The sequence below is a fragment of the Phyllostomus hastatus genome, unplaced genomic scaffold, assembly GCF_019186645.2.
Source record: "Phyllostomus hastatus isolate PE091 unplaced genomic scaffold, TTU_PhHast_1.1 phas_contig_283, whole genome shotgun sequence".
Lineage (NCBI taxonomy): Eukaryota > Metazoa > Chordata > Mammalia > Chiroptera > Phyllostomidae > Phyllostomus > Phyllostomus hastatus.
Window position 1 is genome coordinate 601,608 of NW_025333833.1, and position 20,044 is coordinate 621,651.

A 20,044-nucleotide genomic window follows, 5' to 3' on the forward strand; every position below is an offset into this window, starting at 1 on the left:
CAGGTGAGACCCCCGGGGCAGGGAGGGAGCAGGTGGTCTGGGGCGTGCTCTGGCCCAGCAGCTCTTCAGGGAGGATTTATCAGGCGACATTCGGCCGATGGTTCGCTCAGGGACCTCTGGACGAGGCGGTGACGTGGTGTCCGTCTGCTGTGGCCCCCACCCCACCCCCGAGACCTCAAGGCTGCCCTGTGGCTCTGCACTCGGCCCCCCCGCCCCCCAGGGAGACCCCACCAGGACCTCCGCGAGCGAGTGAGGTCGTTGAGGTTCCGTCCTTCCCGCCGTCAGCTGTTCCACTGAGCACGGTGTTCTCCATCCCCCCCACAGCCGGTGCTGTCACAGACAGCAGTGTTCCCCCACTTTCCGTGGTGGGGGGTGCTCCGCTGTCCGCGAGCTCTGCCCAGAGGGCGTCCAGCCCTGAGCTGTGAACGAGAGTGGCGTTTATGGAAGAAGACCCAGGAGACACTGTGCCCAGGACAGGGACACCTCAGTCCCCTTCAGAGAGGCACCTTGGGGCCCCACCAGCGCCCCCGATCGCCGTCCGCACGCTCTGTCCCCTCTGCCTCTCCTTCCCCCGCCCGCCCCGCCCGCCCGCTCCCGGAGCGTCCTGTGCATTGTTCCAGCCGGGGCACTGCCCCCCCCGTGCGGGGAGCCGCCACCTCCTGGGGCCCCTCCCGTGGGTCTCGGAGCTCCTCGGGGGACGACCGCGTCACCTCCGTGCGTCACTCTTCGGTCCCCAGCCGCCCGCCGGGCGCGTCACGGGAGGCGGCTGACGGTGCACTGCGAGTGGAGCTCCGAGTCTGTCCTTCCGTTCGGGCGGTTTCGTGTGTGTGTGCAAGTGCACGTGTGCCGGACGGTGTGGACCGGACTGGGCCGCACCCTTCCTGGGTCTCCCATAGCCCCGCCCCGGCCGCTCACAGCCCCTTCCCGGCCCCTGCACCGGAGGGTCGAGCAGGGAGGAGGCAGGGAGGCCCCCTGGAAGTGGGACGTGGTCAGTGGGCCCTGTGCCCTCCTGTCCGTCCAGCCTGAGCCCTGCGGCTCTGAACCCTGCGCAGGGCATCTCGCCGTGCGGCCAGCAGAGGCGGCCGCCAGCCTGCAGCCTTGCACGGAGAGGCCACACGTCTCTGCCGGCCACCCGCCGGCCGCCGGGTCCCCAGCTGCTCCGAGTCCCAGCCCCTAGCAGCCGGCCGACCTTCCCCGTGGGGGGGGGAGGCGTTGCTGTCTCTCTGGAGCTCCTCTGCGTCCAGTGCTGGTCGGGCCTGCTTGCTGCGGGAACCCGTGCGTGGGAGGCCAGCTCCCGCTCGGCCCTCTGGTCGGAGGCAGCCCTCCCACGTCCAGAGACACGCATGCAGGGTCTCCTTAGACCATGCTCACGGGTAGCTACGTTGGCGCCATTTTGTAGATGGGTAAACTGAGGCTGGGAGGAGGACTAAGCACGTCGCCTTACAACGGATCAGAGCCAGAACCTGGAGGCTTGTGTTTTCGACTTGGGGGCCGGTGCCCCCCTGTCACACCAGCCAGGGGGTTCCGGGGCCAAGTGCGATGTCACCGGCACCAAACAGTCACGTGGCCTGGGGACTTCGGGCTCCGAGGCAGGGGGACCAGGAGGAGGGTCTTTCCCGGGGCTCACCTGTGCTCGCCCACCCACGTGCCCACCGAGGGCCCTTTGCAGGAAGTTCCGGCATCTTGTCCAAAGTTACCCACCTGTGCAGGGCCCGGCGGCCCCCGGGCCCCGGAAGACACCCACTCTCAAGGGCTTCAGGGTGGGTCTGCCCCACGAGTGGCAGGGACTGGCCCGAGGGCAGCGCAGGACGATGTGTGTGCCCCTCTCGCTGGCCGGGCGTCCGCCCGCAGGCCCCTGACCCCTGCTCTGTGGGCTCCGTGGTGCCTCGCCGGGCTGAACACAGCTCTGGGCCCGCTCGCTCGCTCAGTGGCTGGCTGACCTCGTGGGGCTGGCTGGACGCGGTTTCCCTGCGGCAGGAGCTCGAACTTGGGCTCCGTGTTTCATTTCTCGTGTGTTCCACGCTAGGAAGTGGTCACCACATTCTGTGGCAATTCGGGACGGGAGGCGCTGGTGCCGGGCAGTGCTTACGGGTCCTGGGTGCGTGGAGCTCACGGCGAGCATCGGGGGCTGGGTATGCGGTCCGGCCCCGAGAGTCCCCGACACTGGGCCTCCTGCGAGGCTCCAGACCTCCACTCCCGAGAGTCAGTGATGAACGTTCCCCCCCCCCGTCCCCCCCGCCAGTAATTTGCTTCTCTTTTTTCAGAAGTAATCCCACTTCAAAAAACACACAAAAGCACAGGGGAGCCTCTTTAGTCACGGAACAGAAGACGACACTGTGCATACCTGGGTGCAGGACCTTTTCTGTAAGCACCCTTTCCCTCGTGTCACCAGAAGGGAAGTCCTCCGCCCGCCGTCTGTGGCCGTGTCACTGAACACGCACCGGAGGAGAGGAGGGACTGTGGGCGTCTGGAGATAGGAAGGAGGGACCGTCCCCGCGGCGGCGACATTTACAGTTTTCTCGGTGGCGAAGGAGTAGCTCCTAGTACCTCAGGATCAATACCCCAGAAAAGCGGGGTCAGGGGGTGGAGGGGGCCGGAGGGAGGCGCGTGAGCCTCGTTACGGCAGCTGAGGTGTGTGAGTGTTTCCGACAGGAAGCACAGGAAGCCTGCGGTGAGGTGCCAGCAGCTCTGGCGTCTGGTGCGGCCCCTTCCTGGGGTGCCCACGGCCACACCCCAGCCCCGTGTCCTCACAGCCCTCCCGGGGGGCGCTCCAGGGTCACTTAATCCCCTCAGGGTCTCGCCCCCCCCCAGGCTTCATGGGAAGCTGTCACCTCCCAAAGGCCCCTCCTCAAAGACCACCGCCCTGGGGGGCAGAGCTTCAGCCCGCGGGTGGGGGGTGGGTGCACACATTCCAGCCAGCCTCGGCGGCAGGTGAACCCCAGCAGGACAGACTACAGTAACGGTGAGCTCACCCAGCTCACCACGGGGAGGGTCTTGGGTCGGAAGGGAATTATGGTCGGCAATATGTTGTCTACAGAAACGTAAAAGATTTTTTAAAAAATGAAAATAAAGTTTTGAAAAATGTCGTTATCCTGGGAAAGTGTGAATTAGAGGAAAACCAGGATATGATTCAAAATACAATTAAAGGCAAAAACCTTCAAGAGACGAAGAGAAACCCTTTGTAAACTAAAGGAAACAGGTCGAGGTGATGAGATAGTTACGGAAAGACCCCCACTTGCTCTGACCAGTGGGGTGCAGTGGGTTGGGCATCAAAATGCAAGGTCACCGGTTCGAGTCTCGGTCAGGGCACAGGCCTGGTTGTGGCTTCAGCCCCCAGTTGGGGGTCCGCATGAGGGAGTGGTGTTTCTCTTCCTTTTTCTCCCCACACTTCCCCTCTCTCTAACAATGAGTAAATGATAAAACCTTGAAAAATCCACTTAAAAATAATAGAAAAACATTATGAGCTACATGTTAATAATTGAGGAAACAGTCAAAAGATGGATGCATTCCTGGTAAAACAAAGAATGGCAAAACTGGCAACATAACTGAGTAGACTGAGGAGAGCTGAAGACCCTGAGAGTCGTGAGACGCCCGCACCCCCTTGTCCACGGGCCTCAAACGCAGTTTCTTCGCAAGAACGGAAATGGACGCTGAAGGTGCGGGAGGGCCCGCCTCGGCTTCCAAAGGTGCCGCAGCAAACCAGCCGGGGCAAAGACGGCGGCACTCACTGTGTGCGGCTGGAATGGGGGGGTGCGGCCAAGTGCAGCTCCACGCAGGTTGTGAATTTTATTTAAGTTTTTAGGAAATTTTATTTATTTATTTTTAGAGAGGGGGGAAGGGAAGGAGAAACAGAGGGAGAGAAACGTCAATGTGTGGTTGCCTCTTGAGCGCCCCCTTCCGGGGACCTGGCCTGCAGCCCAGGCACGTGCCCTGACTGGGGATCGAACTGGCGACCCTCTGGTTCACAGGCTGGCACTCCATCCACTGGGCCATCCCAGCCGAGGCCGGGTTATGAACTTTAATGCGGAAATCTCAAATGCAACATCGGTTTCCTGACCCCGCCGGCGAAGTGAAAGCCAGGAGCACGACGTGGCTGGGCGTTTGGTCCCTGACGCAGCGCAGCCCCGCGAGGTCCACGACCCCGTCCGTGTGACTGGCGCCTGCAGCTCCGCGCGGATGGAGCGGCTGGCACCCAGAGGCCCGGAGTGGCTGTGGGAGTCCCTCCCCGGCCCACAGGCCCAGACTGAGCTGCATGTGCGGGCTCTTCCGACCAGTTTTGGGGACGTGCGGCCTGGCGTCGACGCCAGCCGTTTCCTCGGGGCCTGCCGGTGGGAGAGGCGGACCCTCCGGGACCAGGGGCAGGCGGGGCCCGGGCCTGGGCACTCGGGAAACAGGTCACGGCCCTGGGAGGTGCACTGAGTGACCTTGAGCTACGAGTCCTGTCCCGCTGGGCTCTGAAAGGTGTGACTCCCAAACAGACCCCTGCCCTGCAGAAGATGGACCCACTGTGCGCGTGGACCTACTCAGTGTCTGTTCTGGAAACATTCTTGGCTGTCTGGTCTGTGCCCAGGATGGCGGGGGCTCCAGGGCGGGGACGCCCTCCTCGTGCCCCACGGAGAGAGTCAGACCAGGACGCCCGGGGTGCTGCTTGCTCCTGGCCCCTTCCCGACCCCTCTGGCAGGGTCTGCTCCATCCCCCTCCTCCAGGTGGGGCTGCACCCCGAGGTTCACGCCTTCTGCGCTCGGCGGTGGCTGCGGTCACCGGGACCCGTGAGCCCCCGTGGCTCCCCTCGGGGTTCCGGTCCCCCATCTGCTCACGCCGTGCGGAAACCTGGGGTTTCTTCCTGGCACAACTCAGAGAAAGCCCATGGGCCCGGGGCCAGCCCGGCCAGGCCTTCGGGGACCCTTCCAGCGTCACGGCGCAAGTGGGAGTTTCCGCCCACGAGGAGGACACGGGCTCCGGCCACCCTTCGGGGCCCTTCAGACCTGGGCGGGGCAGGAGTCACGCAGGTCCCCACGACACCCCCACCCCACCTGTGTCACCGGACAGAGCCTGTCCGTGCGGCCAGGTGGCAAGCGCGTCGATGAAATGAGGCCAACCCGGGGGGCAGGTGTGTCCAGGGCCAGGCTGGGCAGCAAGGTCAAGACTGGAAAGGAGGAGGAAGGCGGGTCCCCCGGGCCGGAGGGCCGCGTGGCCAGGACAGTGCGGCCACCGCAGGGGACGCGCGGGCCGGGAGGCTGGGTCCCCGATGGGTGCTGGCATGTCCGTCTGTCACTCCAGGGCCCTGAGTGCGCCCGGCACGGCCAGGCTCCGGGGAGGGGCCGAGCCGGTGGGCCCCCTCCCAGGTGGAGAGACGAGTGCCCAGGGCGGGGGGGGGGGGCGCGAGAGCTGCGCCCGAAGCCCTGGGCCCAGGCGCTGCCTGAGGGAAGCGGCACAGTGGGGGGAGGGGGGAGGCCAGGAGGACGGCCCAGCGTCAGGTGCTGGGAGGGGCGGGGCTCCGGGCCGCCCGCTGGGTGCCGGGCCCGTGGTGCCGGGTGGGTGGTGCCGGTGGTGCGGGGAGGCTGGCGGACAGGACGCCTGCAGTCAGGAGGCCGGGACAGTGCGACGTGTCCCCCGGGTCCGGTCTCCAGATGCGTGAATCTTCCCCAGGGCCGCGGCCCCGTGGCTTCAGGGCAAGACCTCTATGTACTCGCTGCTGCAGTTCTCTGGGGACAAGCAGGGGCCGGCGTGAAGCCCAGCAGCACCCAAGGGTCCTCCCAACCTCCTGCTGGTGGGGAAGCGGACCTGCCCCCATCCCCACTGCCCCCCCCCGCCCCCCTGTCAGCCTGAGGCCGCGTCAGAGCACCGTGTCGGCGAGGGCAGGGCGCCGCACAGAGCTCCTCCTGCCACCCGGGGCCCTGCTTTAGGAGTCGGGCCCCGGAAGATGCCTGGAGTGGGGGCGCCCTGTGTCCCGAGGGGTCCAGGGGAGGGGCGTTTCCCGCCGAGGAGGAGGGGCTGACCGCACAGGGACTGCGGCGGGCGGCAAGTCTCGCCTGGGCCTCGGGGGGCCGTCTGCAAGGGGCTGTCCTGTGGGACTGGTGGCCATTGTCTCACTGGTGAGCACTGTCTGCCCCCGGCCCCCAGTGGCTCCTGTGGCTCCGCCCACGGGCCGCCCCACCCCCCTGATGCTCTGTCTGTCCCGTAAGTTCTGGGGGAGTGGTCCTGCAGCCGGGGCCACGCCTGCAGCCGAGCCGAGGGGAAGGGGCTGTGCGGTCCGGGTGCAGACCGTGCGTGCGGGTGCGAGGGAGACGCCAGGGTGGGGGCCAGGCCCATCACTGCTGGGTCTCACTGGGTGGGCCAGGGTGGGGCGGTCCCCAAGGGGCTTTGCCGGACACAGGGCGGAACCTGTGTGGGGCGACGCCCCCACTCTGTCCTCTGCCTCCGTCCCCGCCCACCGGCGGCTGCAGCCTCTCCCCGGGGCTGCGACCCCCACGTCCCAGCGAGAGGAAGTGGGCCCCTGGAGGTCTCGGGAGGACTGAGTCACAGTCAGACTGAAGGTCGCAGACAATCTGTCTGTGGGCGTCGGGGCCCAGCCGCCGCGGGCTGCGGTGGGAGAGGCCTCAGCCCGGACCCCCTCTGCCCCGTGGTGGCGGCTGAGGTGGCGCACATGCAGTGCGTGCAGCCCGCAGGGGCCCCGGGACCTCGGGGAGGGGTCGGAGCAGGGCGGTCACTGGACCGTCTGCTTGTTCGCCGCCCTGTCCCAAAGCCGAGGGCAGGCGGGGGTGACGGTGTCCGCCCTGATGTCCCAGGTGCACATCGGCCACCCCAGGGCTGGAGGTGCCGCCCCCCACCCCCCCGCAAGCTGGGATGAGGGACCCTCAGAGCCGAGGGGCAGGAAAAGCCCCCCGCCCCCCACCCTGTGTGCCGGCTCCGAGGGCGGCCGTACCGTAGTCGTTGTCGTCGTCGTCCATGTCCACCTTCGAGCTCCGCCACCACAGGCAGGGCCCGGTCCTCTCCACGGGGTTCAGGAGCGGGAACACCAGCCCCTGGTTGGGTTTCCGGAACCTGGAGACCAGCTCCTTGAGGCTGGGGAAGGCCTGGTTCGGGACGCTGGCCGCGGTCTGCGGGAACGACACGAGGAGGGGGCCGCTGGGCGTCACGCGACCGTGTGTGGCAGGCGCCCGTCTCGGGTGGCCCCCGAGTTGGCAGGCCAGAACGTGCCCCCCAGGCCTGGGGCCTCCCAGGGACAGCGGGTCGGCAGGACGCCTGTGGCTCGGCCACCGGGGGCCCCGGCTCAGGCCGCGTCCCCCATGAGCCCCACGGCGGCTCAGGGACAGCTGGTGCCGGTCGGCACCTCGCTGACGGCCTCGCTCTGGGCGGGGACTGGCGGTGCGGCTCTCGGACGGGAGACCCAGACGTGCCAGCGGCACGCCGACAGCCTCGGAGCTGCCGGGAGCGCCAACAGGACGAAACGTCCGGGTTCGAGCCGAGAGCAGCGCACCCGCCGGCCGCGGGGCGAAGGAGCACTTTTCTGCGCGCCCGCCGTCAAGCAAGGACGGTTTTCTAACCTAAACCTGACAAGAGAGAAGTTTAAAGGAAGCAAATACACACACACACACACACACACACACACACACACACACACACACACACGGAAGTGTGCTGAGCTCCCGGGGAACCCGGGGGAGGAGAGAACCGTGCAGGCAGCTCCCCGGCTCCTCCCGGCCGACGGCCGAGCCCCCACACCTGCCCCCGCCCTCCCCACCCCCTTCCCCGCCACTGCAGGGCCCCCCTCTTCCGCGGTGGCGCCAGAGCCCAGCGGTGCATTGGTCCACGGAGGAACCAGGACCGTGGGACTCTCCGTTTTGAATAGTTGGTCCAAGTGGGGCCAGACGAGGGTGCCTCCTGGCTCCTGTCCCTTCGTGGCACGCACTCCCCTGCGTGTCCCCGGGGACGACGCCCCCAGGTCCCCGCCCCGGCTTGCAGCTGCCGCCACGGGCGGTCTTGTGCTGCCGTCCTCACCTGTATCTTGTACTGCCCGTACTTGTCCTGGAAGATGCGGTACGTGTAGACCAAGTTGTTGAAGCTGTGGAGGGAGGACAGTGAGTCAGGTGGCTCTTGCGTGCCGGCACCCATGGCACGCCGCCTGAGCAGAGCCTCTGTCCACCTGGAGTCCCAGCACCCGGGCTCGTTCCCCGCCCCTCTCGGCCGTGGGGCCGGGGAGAGTGCGCGCGTTGGAGGGGGGGACCCTCGCTGGGAGGGGGCATCGGGGTCGCAGCCACGGGCACGAGGACAGAGGACTCACGGCCGGGCCTCTGGTGCCCTCCCAGCCCCAAGGGCACCGGAGAGCCCTGCCTGGTGCTGCCTCAGGAAGTGGCCCCACGAGGGACCGCAGCAGCGAGCCCACGGCAGCGAGCGTCGGAACTGGGTGTGCGGCTCTCGCTGCCTGCGGGGACTGTGGGGCCAGCGGGGACAGTGGGGACAGCAGGGACAGCGGCCGCTGGCTGAGCCGCTCAGCCGGAACCGAGACGACAGACCCGACCTGGGTCCTCGCACGAGGAGACCCAGCTGCCAGGACCGAGTCCCTCCCACTCCCAGGTGCCACCAGTGGTCAGATACGGGGTCGATGCGACCGTAGCTGTCCAGGGGAGGGGGCGCACGCTCAGCGTCTCCAGTGGCTTCCGCAGGTTCGGAACCCACAGAACCGTCACAGCGTCAACTCGGGGCCCGCCTACCCACCGACCCCAGCACCGGAGCCTGCGCCAGCGAATCGAACAGCTGGGGTTCGGGCAGAATTGGGGAGCCAGACCCCCCTCGCAGCCTGAAGGGCGGCAGGCCACGCGGCTGATCGCCGGGACCCCTTTCACTGCAGACCCCGTCCTGTGTGGGGGGCTTCCTGGGGCCGGAATAAGCCCAGGGTGTCCCCAGGTCCTGGAGCAAGCAGCGGGAGGTTCGCACGGGCCCCGGCGCACCTGCAGCCAGGTGAAGTGGCCTGCCACCTGAGAAGAGGTCCCGGGAAAGGCTTTGCCCAGGAGTATCGTCCAGATCGGGGCCCCGACGGTGCATTTGGCTGATCGTGGGGTGGGTTTGGAGCCCAACTATCCCAGAGCTTATGTTACATCCTACAACAAGGGGCTTCTTTCTCATCCCGTTAGAAAAACAACATCGAGCCCTGGCTGGCGTAGCTCAGTGGATTGAGCTCGGGCTGCGAACCAAAGCGTCGCAGGTTCGATTCCCAGTCAGGGCACATGCCTGGGTTGCAGGCCATGACCCCCAGCAACTGCACATGGATGTTTCTCTCTCTCTCTCTTTCTCCCTCCCTTCCCTAACAAATAAATAAATAAATCAAGAAAGAAAAATAACATCGGACTGGGCTACCCAAAATGAGACACCTGAAACTGTTAAACTCCAGGGAAAAATTAGGAGAAAAACCTCCATGAATGGACGTAGGCAAGGATTTATCAGACACATCACAATCCATAAAAGAAAAAAATGGAAGCTTCTGGCCAACATGGAGGCGTACGTAGACACACTGTGCCTCCTCGCACAACCAAAAGAAGGACAACAACAAATTTTAAAACAAACTACCGGAACTGACAGGAAATTGAACTATATAGAAATCCGACAACCTAGAAGTTAAAGCAGAAATATTTACTCAGACCAGTAGGAGGGGCAGAGCCAGGCAGCCGGGGGAGAGCACTCGAGGCGAGGTGGCGGCTGCAGGACAGGGCGGTCCCACGTTCACGTGCAGATAAACCGGGAGGAACAACTGGGGAGTGAGACGGACCCAAAACCCAGGGTTCCAGGACGGGGCAATAAAGCCTCAAACCTCCAACTGAAAAAATCTGTGGGAGCTCTGGCAGCGGAGAAACTCCCAGCCTCACAGGAGAGTTTGGTGGAGAGACCCACAGGGTCCTAGAACGTACACGGACCCACCCAGGAGTCAGCACCAGGAGGGCCCAGTGTGCTTGTGGGAAGCGGGGGAGTGGCTGGAATCCAGCAGGGAGCTGAGCAAGCAGCACTGTCCCCTCGCAGACCCCTGCCCCACAGACAGCGTCACAACACAGCGACGTGGGTTGTCCCACCCTGGTCAATACCTAAGGCCCCGCCCAGTACTACATAACAGGCAGGCGGAGACAAAGAACTATGGCCCAAATGAAAGATCAGATCAGAGCTTCAAAAATGGAACTAAGCAGGGAAGACATAGTCGACCTACCAGATGCAGAGTGCAAAGCACTGGTGATCAGGATGCTCACAGGACTGGTTGAGCTTGGTCCCAAAATAGAGGAAGAAGGGAAGGCTATGTATGCAAAGTGAAATGAAGAAAAATGCACAGGGAACCACCAGTGAGGGGAGGAAAGCAGAACTGAAAACGACAATTTGGAGCAGAAGGGAGAAATAAACATCCAACCAGAACAGAATGAAGAAACAAGAATTTAAGAAACATGGCGAGAGGCTTAGGAACCTCCAGGACAAGTTTAAACTCACCAACATCCAAATCATAGGGGTGCCACAAGGAGAAGAGGAAGAACAAGGAATTGAACACTTATTTGAACAACTAATGAAGGAGAACTTCCCCCAATCTGGGAAAGGAAGTAAGTCTATTTCCAGGAAGTCCAGGCAGCTCCCAGAGTCCCAAGGAAGTTAAGCAAAACAAACTAAGCAAAGAACTAGAACAGGAACAGAATCACAGAAATGGAGGTCACATGGAGGGTTATGAGTGGGGAGGGGGAGGGGAGAACGGGGGCAAAGGTCCAGGGAATGAGCAGCAGAAACGGCAGGTACAGAACGGACGGGGGGAGGGCAAGAACAGGATGGGGAATGGAGAAGCCAACAGCTCGTGTGTACGACCCGTGGACGTGCACTAAGGGGGGAGGGGGGATGCTGGTGGGAGGGGTGTGCAGGGCAGAGAGGGGGGTGAAAGGGGAGAAAATAGGACAGCTGTAATAGTGTAATCAACAAAACATTTAAAAAAAGAAAACACTGAAGAACTGGGTTCCCTGAAAACCGTCCGCCTCTGTTCTCCGGCGCCTCCCGGTGAGAGGACGGGAAGACAAGCCCCGGGCGGGGCAGCAGCGCTTACGGGGGAGCGTGGGTCCGAGGCAGCAGGAGCCGTCCGGACTCGGGGAGAGAGTGAACACCCGAATAACCCGGAACGGGCGACTGTCTGAACGGGCACTTAGTCTCGGGAGACACGCGGCTGCAGGTGCGCCCGTGAGCAGACGCTCGCTCAGCGTCGTCAGCCAGGAGCCACGCGGGGAGGGGAGCCACAGAGGGATGCGCCCGCGCACTCGCGAACGTGGCCGGCGTGGAGACGACGGGCCAGACCCCAGCGTGCCGGTCGGAGGGGCTCTCGCTTCGGAGAACGTCTCGGCGGTTAATTTTCCTTTTCCTCTCATCCTCCCCTGAGGCCATGCTCATTGACTTGAGAGGGAGAGACAGGGAGAGACATTGACGTGAGGGACAAACGTCCCTCCGCTGCCTCTTCCTCGGGCCCCGACGGTGACCGAAACCCGGAATCGAACCCGCGGCCTCCCAGTTTATGGGACGGCGCCCGACCCACTGGGGCACCCGGCTGGGCTGTTTGGTAGTTTCCTAAAAACACGCACCCAGCGCTGAGCACGTGACTCAGCCGCCCACCCTTCCTATCTGCGTGGGGGAAGTGGCCACGTGGTCCGTGTTCGTGGTCGCCCTGGGGCATCGGGTGGAAAAGACGTTTCCGTGTCTGCTGTCCCGCCCTCAGGGCACCGTGGGGGCTGAGTCCCGGGCGAGGGCGGCCGGGGCGGGGTGGGCTCCGGGCGAGAGGCCAGGCCTGTGGTCCGGGTGAGTTGCTCAGTCTCCTCCGAGGTCTGGGAAGCCTTCAGCCCCCGTGTGAGGTGTGTTTTCCCACCTCTGGCCTCCTGTTTCCAGCCGAGGTCGGAAAGGGCAGGTGCGGGTGCCCCGTGTCTCTGTCCGGCAGGCGTGGGTGGTGACGGGGGCACACGCCCGGGTCCCCGGGCTCCAGTCACAAGCAGCTGACACGTCAGGGCTCAAGCCGAGGCCGGGGTTGTGGGGAGACTTGTTTGTGGGCACGTTTTAGTTTTATTTCAACCAGACTTTAAAGACCACGGAAGGACGGTGTGGCTGTCCCTGGCGCTCTGGGCAGAGGCAGCTGTGGCCGCGGCCACACCCAGGCCGGGCGTTCTGAGGGCGCCCCTGAGATGCCACCTGCTTCCGTCCCGTGCACTTTTCTGCCCACTGGATCTTTGAAAAACAATGAGCAAGACTGATTTCTTTCTCTCTCTCTTTCTTTCTTTCTTTCTTTCTTTCTTTCTTTCTTTCTTTCTCTCTCTTTCTCTCTCTCTCTCTCTCTCTCTCTCTCTCTCTCTCTCTCTCTCTCTCTCTCTTTCTTTCTCTCTTTCTTCTTTTTCTTTCTTAGCTTGAGCCTTCCTAAGGTCTCAGAACCTGAGAGTGAGACGTGCATCTCAGGACTGACCTCTGCAGTGGGACCCGGCAGGTGACCGCCCCGGGGGGTGGGGGGCCCACACAAAGCCCCGTGTGTCCCACTGCACATGGACCCCTCGCAGCCCAGATGCGACCCCACTTTGACTCCCCTGGCTCCCAGCGGCCCCCGCTCCCGCCTCAGATGCACAGGAAGTCCCTGGACCCAGCGTTCGCACGCTGGTGTCCTTTGCAAGCCCTATCGGGCTGTGCATCAGGTAGCACTTCCTGTCCACAGTCACCACGGGCCAGCTGCCTCTTCCTGCCCGGCCCCCACACTCTCTCTCACCTGGGCCGGAGTCCGGGGAGCTGCCCCAGTGCCCCCCCCCCACCCCAGCCCCAGTCTAATATGGCGGGACTCAGCCTGTCCACACCCGCACTCCCCCGATTGGGAACTTGGTGACAGAGCTCCAAGGTGACCCTGTGAGCGTGTCTCAGTGGGACTGGGGTCATCGGAAAGAGAGGGACCGGGGCAGCTCGCCGGTGGCCTGGGCACGGACAGGTCATTGGGCAAGAAGCTCTGGTTTCTCTCCCCACGGAGGAGGGTCGACATCACCACCTGCTGCGAGCGGTTTGGCCGAGGGTCCGAGGGTGACCATGGGGTGGGTAACGCGACGTGTAGGTCACAGGAAGCAGCTTCGCCGTGGCGCCTCGGCCGCCCTCAGCAGGTCTCCGGCCGCGATGGGCCCCTCCCGCCTTCCCTGGCTATGAGTGCGTGCTCGGGGCTGGGGGCTCGGGGCTGGGGGCCGGGGGCTCGGGGCTGGGGGCAGCAGCAGACGAGCCCTTCCGGCGGAGTCCAATCCCAAGTCGCCCCTCGGCCCCTCCCGGGGGTGATCCCTGTGTTCTCTCCACGTGGGCTCCTCCCGCTGCACCTGACTTCCTGCGGGCCGACCAGGGCCTGCGGCGTCGGTCACTGAGTCCCCCGTCCCCGGGCCGGCCTGGGGACAACAAGGTTCGCAGGGGCCGTGACGAGGGCCCTTTCCAGCGGCGACACCAGGCCTGAGCCTGGAGCCCGAGGCGCCGGGAGCTCCGTGTGCCTGTCAGCCGGGGGGCGGCCGGGGGACAGCGCCCCCAGGTGACGACCCCGCCCCCCGTTTGGCCCACTCTTTCCACGTCCCGAGTGGCTCTTCCTTCAGAGGAGCGGGCGAGCCGGCCCCTGCGCCGGACGAGCTGGGAGTGAGCGTGGCTCCTGAAGAGAGAGCCCCACGCAGGCCGCCTGCCCTGCGGGGGGCCCAGGTCCCTCCGGCTCTGTCGCGAGTGTGCCCCCCCCCCACCCGCAGCGCTGTCCTTCCGGTCCTCTCCGCTCCTCAGCCCTGCCAGCCGCACCCCACCCCCAGCCTGCCGGTCCCCGGTCTCTCCGGCTGGCTGTCACCAGACACTCAGCACCAGCCTCGTCCCGTCTCTGCTCAGAAGCCACCCGGGGCTCCCCAGTGTCTGCACCCTCCTCCTCCAGAGACCCCGCGATCCGCCCCCACACCTGCTCTTCCAGGGGGCCGCTCCCAAAGGACCCCTTCAGAGCTCACATGAAGTGTTCCCCTCCCGGGCCCGTCCTCGCGCCGCCCGCCCTCTCCCGCTGACTGCCCTGACCGCCCGCTCTCCAGCGGGAGCCCCACACCGCTCCGGGGCGTCTCTGCTCCCCCAGTCCTTGCGCTGGAGCAAAGCCCCCTGCCGCAGCGTTTACGCTGGACCCGGTTCTAGTCACCGACAGGCTGGGGCTCCCTGGCGGACTCTCCTCGGGGAGCCCCCCAGGCCCCGCCCGGGCTGGAGCCGCAGGATCTGCTGCAGCGTAGCTCCCTGTCTTTAAATCGCGGAACTCACTCCTGCCCCAGCCCCGTCCTTGGCGCGGAGGCGCGACCACAGGGAAAGAGCGGCCCCACAGCCTCTTCTGGGGGCGGGGGGCGGGGGGGTGTCCGGGCATGGCCACCGCGGGGAGTCCCACACGTGCCGGGAACGTCGGGAACTCCGCCGGGACGCAGGGGTGCCACCGGGGTCCTGCTCTGCTTCTCGCCTGCTCACACGACCGCAGGCCCGGCAGGTTTCCGGGCCCGTGGCCGCATCTTCTCGGTCGTGTTCGCGCGAATTCCAGCAGCGCCAGTGTCGCTGGGGTGGGGGGCCCGGGCCCGAGCCTGGGAGGAGCCGGGGGCGAGGGGCCGGGGGGGGGCCCTGGGGGCCTCTGCGTCCCACCGAGCTGTGTGGCTGTGCCGCCTGGAGTGTCCCTTCCCCTCGGAGAAGGGCCGTCTGTCCTCCCCGGGCAGACGCCTCCCTGTCGGATGGGCCGACGGCAACCCCTCTCCCCCACCCACGAAGAGAAATCCTTTTGGGGGTGCAGCGTTGTGCTACGGCGGACGGGACGGCCTCTGCGAGACCCACATTGGTCGGCGAGGTTTGGGGCCGAGGTCCGGGCGCTTGGCTTCCTCCGGGCCTCCTCGGAGCCCGGGGCCGGCCGCCGCGGGGCGGGGGGGGGGGGGGCCTCTGGCGTTTCTTCTCCCTGAGCCTCGCCAGCCGCCTGCGGGACCCGGCTTTCCTGGGTCTTCGCGTTTCTGTTTCATCGGACGCCCTCCGCACCCTGTCGTCCTCCCGTCGTTTTCTGCTGTTTTAAGGCTCTTCCCTGTTTGCGGAGATTACGTTTTCCTGTTTATTTTTTTAAAGTCGCTTTAACGTCAGGTTTTCTTTTTTTAATTTTACAACGATCACATTTAGCTGTCTTTCCTTTTTTGCTTTCTGGGCTCTGTGTCTTGCTTAGAAAGGCGATAGATATCCTTGCTGACTTTCCTTTAAGATCTTAGTACCTGTTTTTTTTTGTTTTGTTTTGTTTTGGTTTTTTTTTTTCAGTTAAATGCTAGGTTTCGCAGGTGCAAAACCGTTTCGGCGGCCGATGATAACTTTGCCTCTTTCTCGTCCATGTTTTCACACTTCCCCTGACCACGCGAGACCCAGAAGTGTGATGTGAGTGCCAGCCTCTGTCCCGGGCGCCTCTGGAGCTGCGCCCGGCCCTGGGTGCCCCGACCTGGCTGGGTGCGGTCAGGAGCGCGTTCCCGCCTGCGAGGGGTGTGTGAGCACAGGTGCGCCGCTGGGTGTGTCAGACTGAGGGGTTTTAGTAAATCGCAATGATACGTTTTACCTAATACGTTTTAAGTAAACTGGAGTGAGCTACGCGGTTTGCAATCCTTGCCCTGTGAACATGTGGTTGAGCTCGTAACTTTCTAGACACAGGAGCCCTACGTGAACACAGTGTATTTTACGCTGATGGTTTCTATTTGGTGAGCAGATTACAGAAAACTGATACTAAAAGAAATTAAAATTGGTCTGTAGTTATCTGTGTGTGTGTGTGTGTGTGTGTGTGCGTGCGCGCGCACATGCGTGTGTTGGAAGAAGTGTTCGCCTTCCTACATAGAACCTGAAGCACATCAGTAAGAAGACAGACAGACAGACGGAGCTGGGACAGACGGAGGCCTGTCTGTGCCGCTCCGGGAAGAGGAATGACTCGTGGCTGAAAGACCCACGAAACCGTCTCAGCTGTGCTCGGGGTCTGGAACGTCCAGCCGCCGACATGTTGCTGCGGCTCCCTCAGGCCCCGCGTCCCAGCCCCGCGGAGAGCACGGAGCCGTGGCCGGTGACGGTCACTCTCGCCCCACGGCTCCCTGACACCCCCCCCCCAGGGACACACGGGGCTTCCGGTCCTGCGGCGAGCAGGAGGGAAGGGGTCCAGCGGTCTCCCCCAGGAGACCCCTGGAGACACCAGGCGCCCGCCGAGAGCTCTGCGGGCTCCTGTCTCAACGGCCGAACCAGGCCCCTCACAGGCGCCCTGGCGGCTCCGGCCGGGGCGTCGTCAAACCCGGAGTTTCAGAATGACACCAGACCCTTGCGGGGGAGGCCAGGCAGACGGCAGCAGGACCACGGTCGGAGAGGCCCTGGCGCCGTGTCCTCACCCCGAGGGGGCGTGTGGCGGCCGGCCGCAGCGGGCCGCGGGGGAGGCCGCCTGCAGGGCCTGCACCCCTGTGGGCCGCACACGGGACACGGGACACGGGACACGGCGCCGGCGTGTGAAGGGCCGTCAGTGCAGCGAGCACGGGCCCGGCCGGCCGCGCAGGGGGAGATTGCCCGCGGGGCCCTGACCTCAGTGTCCGCAGGAGGAAACAGGCAGAAAAGGGCCCCCCGGTCGGCGGTCCCCGGCGGGGCCCCGCTCGCCCTGCGCGCTGGGGCTGCCGAGGCAGCGCAAAGCCCCAGCTCTGCTCCGTGTGGCGGCCGTCCGGACAGCCGCCCCGTGGGGCCGGACGCGGGGCCGGGGAGGCTACTCACGAGACGCAGAGGCACAGGACGCCCGGCACGGACTCGCTGTCCCGCAGCAGGAAGTTGCCGTCCGCGCGCCGCGCGAGCAGCAGGCCCTCGCAGTCCTTCTTGGACAGGGGCCCGTGGTAGTAGGGCAGCTCCATGGGGCCCTCACCCCCGAGACCCACACACGTCCAGCGCAGCTTCCTCCTCCGGCGGCGGCTGAGACCGTTCTCTGGACGCGGTCAGTGTTGAGAGTTTCAGGAAGTGGGAAGGAAGGAGGTGGCGAGTGACGCCGCCGAAAGAGGGCCGGCCCCGATGTGATTCACGGGTGTGAAGTCCGTCTGAGGGCCTGTGGCCGCGGCGCTCCGCGGGGGCCGCGGTGCTGGAGTCGGCTCCCTGGGACCGGGGCACGGGCCGGCCCGTGCCCGAGGGCCCACCGCAGGGAGAGCAGCGTCACCCTGCGCGGGTGACGGTGCCCGCCTCCTGCGGGGGTGGGGGCTGCCTCTGACCGCCCGTGCAGAGCTCAGGACGGGCGCTCAGACCGAGCTGAGATGCTGCGGGAGCCCACAATGAATGGTCGAGAGGGGGGAGACTTCCGTGGGTCAAAGGGAACAGGAAGCTGCCGGACTCCGTGGTGGAGGCAGCCTGTCCCCTGGACAAGGCTCTGGCCTCGAGTGACCAAGGCCATCCCCAGCGTCGCGCTTTGGGGGAAGCAGCAGGTGCAGGTGGAGGGGCACCTGGGCGTGCAGGTTAGCGCAGGGATGGCTTTTCAGGGAGAAGAAAAGGGGTGGTCAGGCCTGGTTTCAGGTTCCTGCCTCGGAGACGGAAGCAGTGCCTCCCCGTGAAGAGGACCAAGAACCGTGCGTCCGGCCAGAGGCACTGGCCCAGCTTAGACGAGCTGGTGCGGGCGGAAAGGTGCCCTCTGTTTTCCCCGGTGCCCGGGGGTGCGCGGTACCCTGGGAGGCGCGGCTCCTCTCCTCTGAGGCTCAGAGTCAGCCCCAGGGTAGATACAATGGAAACACAATTGACATGTAACAGTGCGTAAGTTCAAGGTTTACAGTGTGATGCTTTGTTACATTTCTATGTTGCAAAAACAGTCACCCCCATAGCATTAGTCAGCACCTCCAACCTGGCCACATAATTACCATGTCTCTTTTGTCGTGAGAGCATTTAAGATCTACTGTTCCTGTGTGCGACAGGGGGTTAGTAACTGTAGTCACGACTCCGCACTCGTGCTCACTCGTCTTATAATGTAATCAGACCTTGTTTCGCTGTGCACAACATCTGCCCAGCTCCTCCATGGCCTTTTGAGCAACCAGCTCATCCTCCCTGTTAGTATTAATCAGTGAACTACTAATTTCAGAGACACCAGACATGGAAACATGTCTAAATGCGACGTCAGTCAGTTGGTATACATGTATGTACGCCCCCCGCCCCTTTCAGCCGCCTTACTCAAACATCTGTAGGATTTGCTGTGTATCTCAGGTAGGAACGTATGCCAACAGGACCACGTGCTCCTAACGCCTTCTTAACTGGGAGGATGATTTTCCACGGCCTGAGAGGCCAGCCTGACCTTGGACCTCCCCACTGGGCACTGTGGCTGGCTGGTGCCCCCCGCCCCCCGCCCCCGGGGTCGGTGTCAGGAACTGCAGCTCAACGACGCTGATCAAGAGAGATCTGCTCTCCCATCCCGGCTGTGCGAGCAGCCGTGGCCACCTCCTGTGCCGTTTCTGGGGAGCTGTGGCCAGCACGGAGAGACCGTTGGACGGCGAGAGAGTTTGACGGCCAGAGTGCCAAACCGCGGCTGTTTCCTGAGAGAGGCGGCAGTCTCTGGCGCCGGTTCATCTCTGTCCCCACAGGAGCTTTCTTGCCTCTCTGTCAACCACATCCCCTCCTCAGGCCCAGCCCCCTCCTCCCCACTCAGCATCAGACGGTGCAGGTTGAGTCCACGCTGCGGTAACATCTCTGTCCCGTCACTCGGGCGAAAATCGAGTGTGAGTGTGGCCTGGGCTGGCCCTGCCGGGGTGGAACAGAGTCACACCGCGGGCACCGTCGGTCGGAGCATGAGACGGCTCCTCCCGCCGCAGGGGGAGTCTGGCACCCCTGGCGAAGCGGCGCACGCCTTTACCCGAGACAGGACCAGCTCGTTTCCGCTTCCCGACGCCCGGCGGAGTAAGGAATCCGGGGGACGTAGTCAGTGGGCGGAAACTTCAGACACATGTCTGAGAGTGACCTTGACAAAGGGAGGCCAGGCCGTCACCACCTGCACCTGCCGACCTCGGGCTCCGCGGGTCTCGGGCGGGGCTGTCACACGTTGGCGGCCCCCCAGCCGGCAGCAGGGGCACGCAGGCCTCCGCGGAGCCGCTGCTCAGACACGGGCGCCCCCGCCCCCCCCCCCCCGGTGAATGGGCATAACCGGCCTCTCCCTGTGCGGCCGTCCTGAGGGAGCAGGCAGGCAGACAGTCCCGCCGTGTGGGGCATTCCACGGGGCAGTGACCGAGGTCCCTCCACAGGCCCGAGCCACGCCCACCAGGTCAGATGCTGGGGGGCGGGCCGCTCCCGGTGCAAAGATGCCTGTGAGGCACAAAGCCAGCACAGCATGAGGGTCTGGTTTGGATCCTGGTTTTTTAAAAGAAGTGAGTACAAAAAATTTCCTGTCCTGGCTGGCGTAGCTCAGTGGACGGAGCGTGGGCTGCGAACCAAAGCATCGCAGGTTCGATTCCCAGTCAGGGCACGTGCCTGGGTTGCAGGCCACGGCCCCCAGCAACCGCACAGTGATGTTTTTCTCTCTCTCTCTGTCTCCCTTCCTTCCCTCTCTAAAATATAAATAAATAAAATCTTTAAAAAAATGTCCTGCCATAGGGGAAATCTAAACATTGACTGCGTACTGGATGACACCAAGGAATTCCTGCTGATTTCGCCAGGGGCCATGATGGCATCGTGCATACGTGGGTACGCACCCATCGCCGGGTGATGGTGTGTGGGGTCTGTTATGCTACTGTCCATCTTGGGGTGTGTTTAAGGTTTTTCACGATGAAAACACCTCCACTCGGACGCCATGCTGATTGCACGGCACACACAAGCGGCGTTCCTCCCCTGCCGGGCCCCCGTTCTCTCGTCTGCGGAAATCCAAGCCAAGGGTCACGTCTGCAGCCACCACGGACGGGACCAAAGACGGGCCCATCAGGAGCCCTTGCCGAGGAGTCTGAGGAAACCGAATACAGGGGAGAGAGGCACCGGGGGCTGGGAGGGGTGGGGAGACAATGGAAAAGGCTCCTCCAGGAATGGCCGTGTGACAGGGTGTTTTGGGGCC

At 64.3% G+C, this 20,044-nt stretch overlaps 1 protein-coding gene across 1 annotated transcript; it reads right to left on the reverse strand.

Moving 5' to 3' along the window:
- Positions 1-2,305: 2,305 nt before the first annotated feature.
- On the reverse strand, positions 2,306-17,263 carry SH2D1B (SH2 domain containing 1B). The gene is made up of 4 exons (XM_045838813.1): positions 16,759-17,263; positions 8,002-8,065; positions 6,926-7,100; positions 2,306-5,705 (listed from the first exon to the last, which is right to left on the reverse strand). The coding sequence occupies exons 1-4, from the start codon at positions 16,890-16,892 to the stop codon at positions 5,668-5,670; spliced, it is 411 nt and encodes a 136-aa protein (XP_045694769.1). The 5' UTR covers positions 16,893-17,263; the 3' UTR covers positions 2,306-5,667.
- Positions 17,264-20,044: the final 2,781 nt, after the last annotated feature.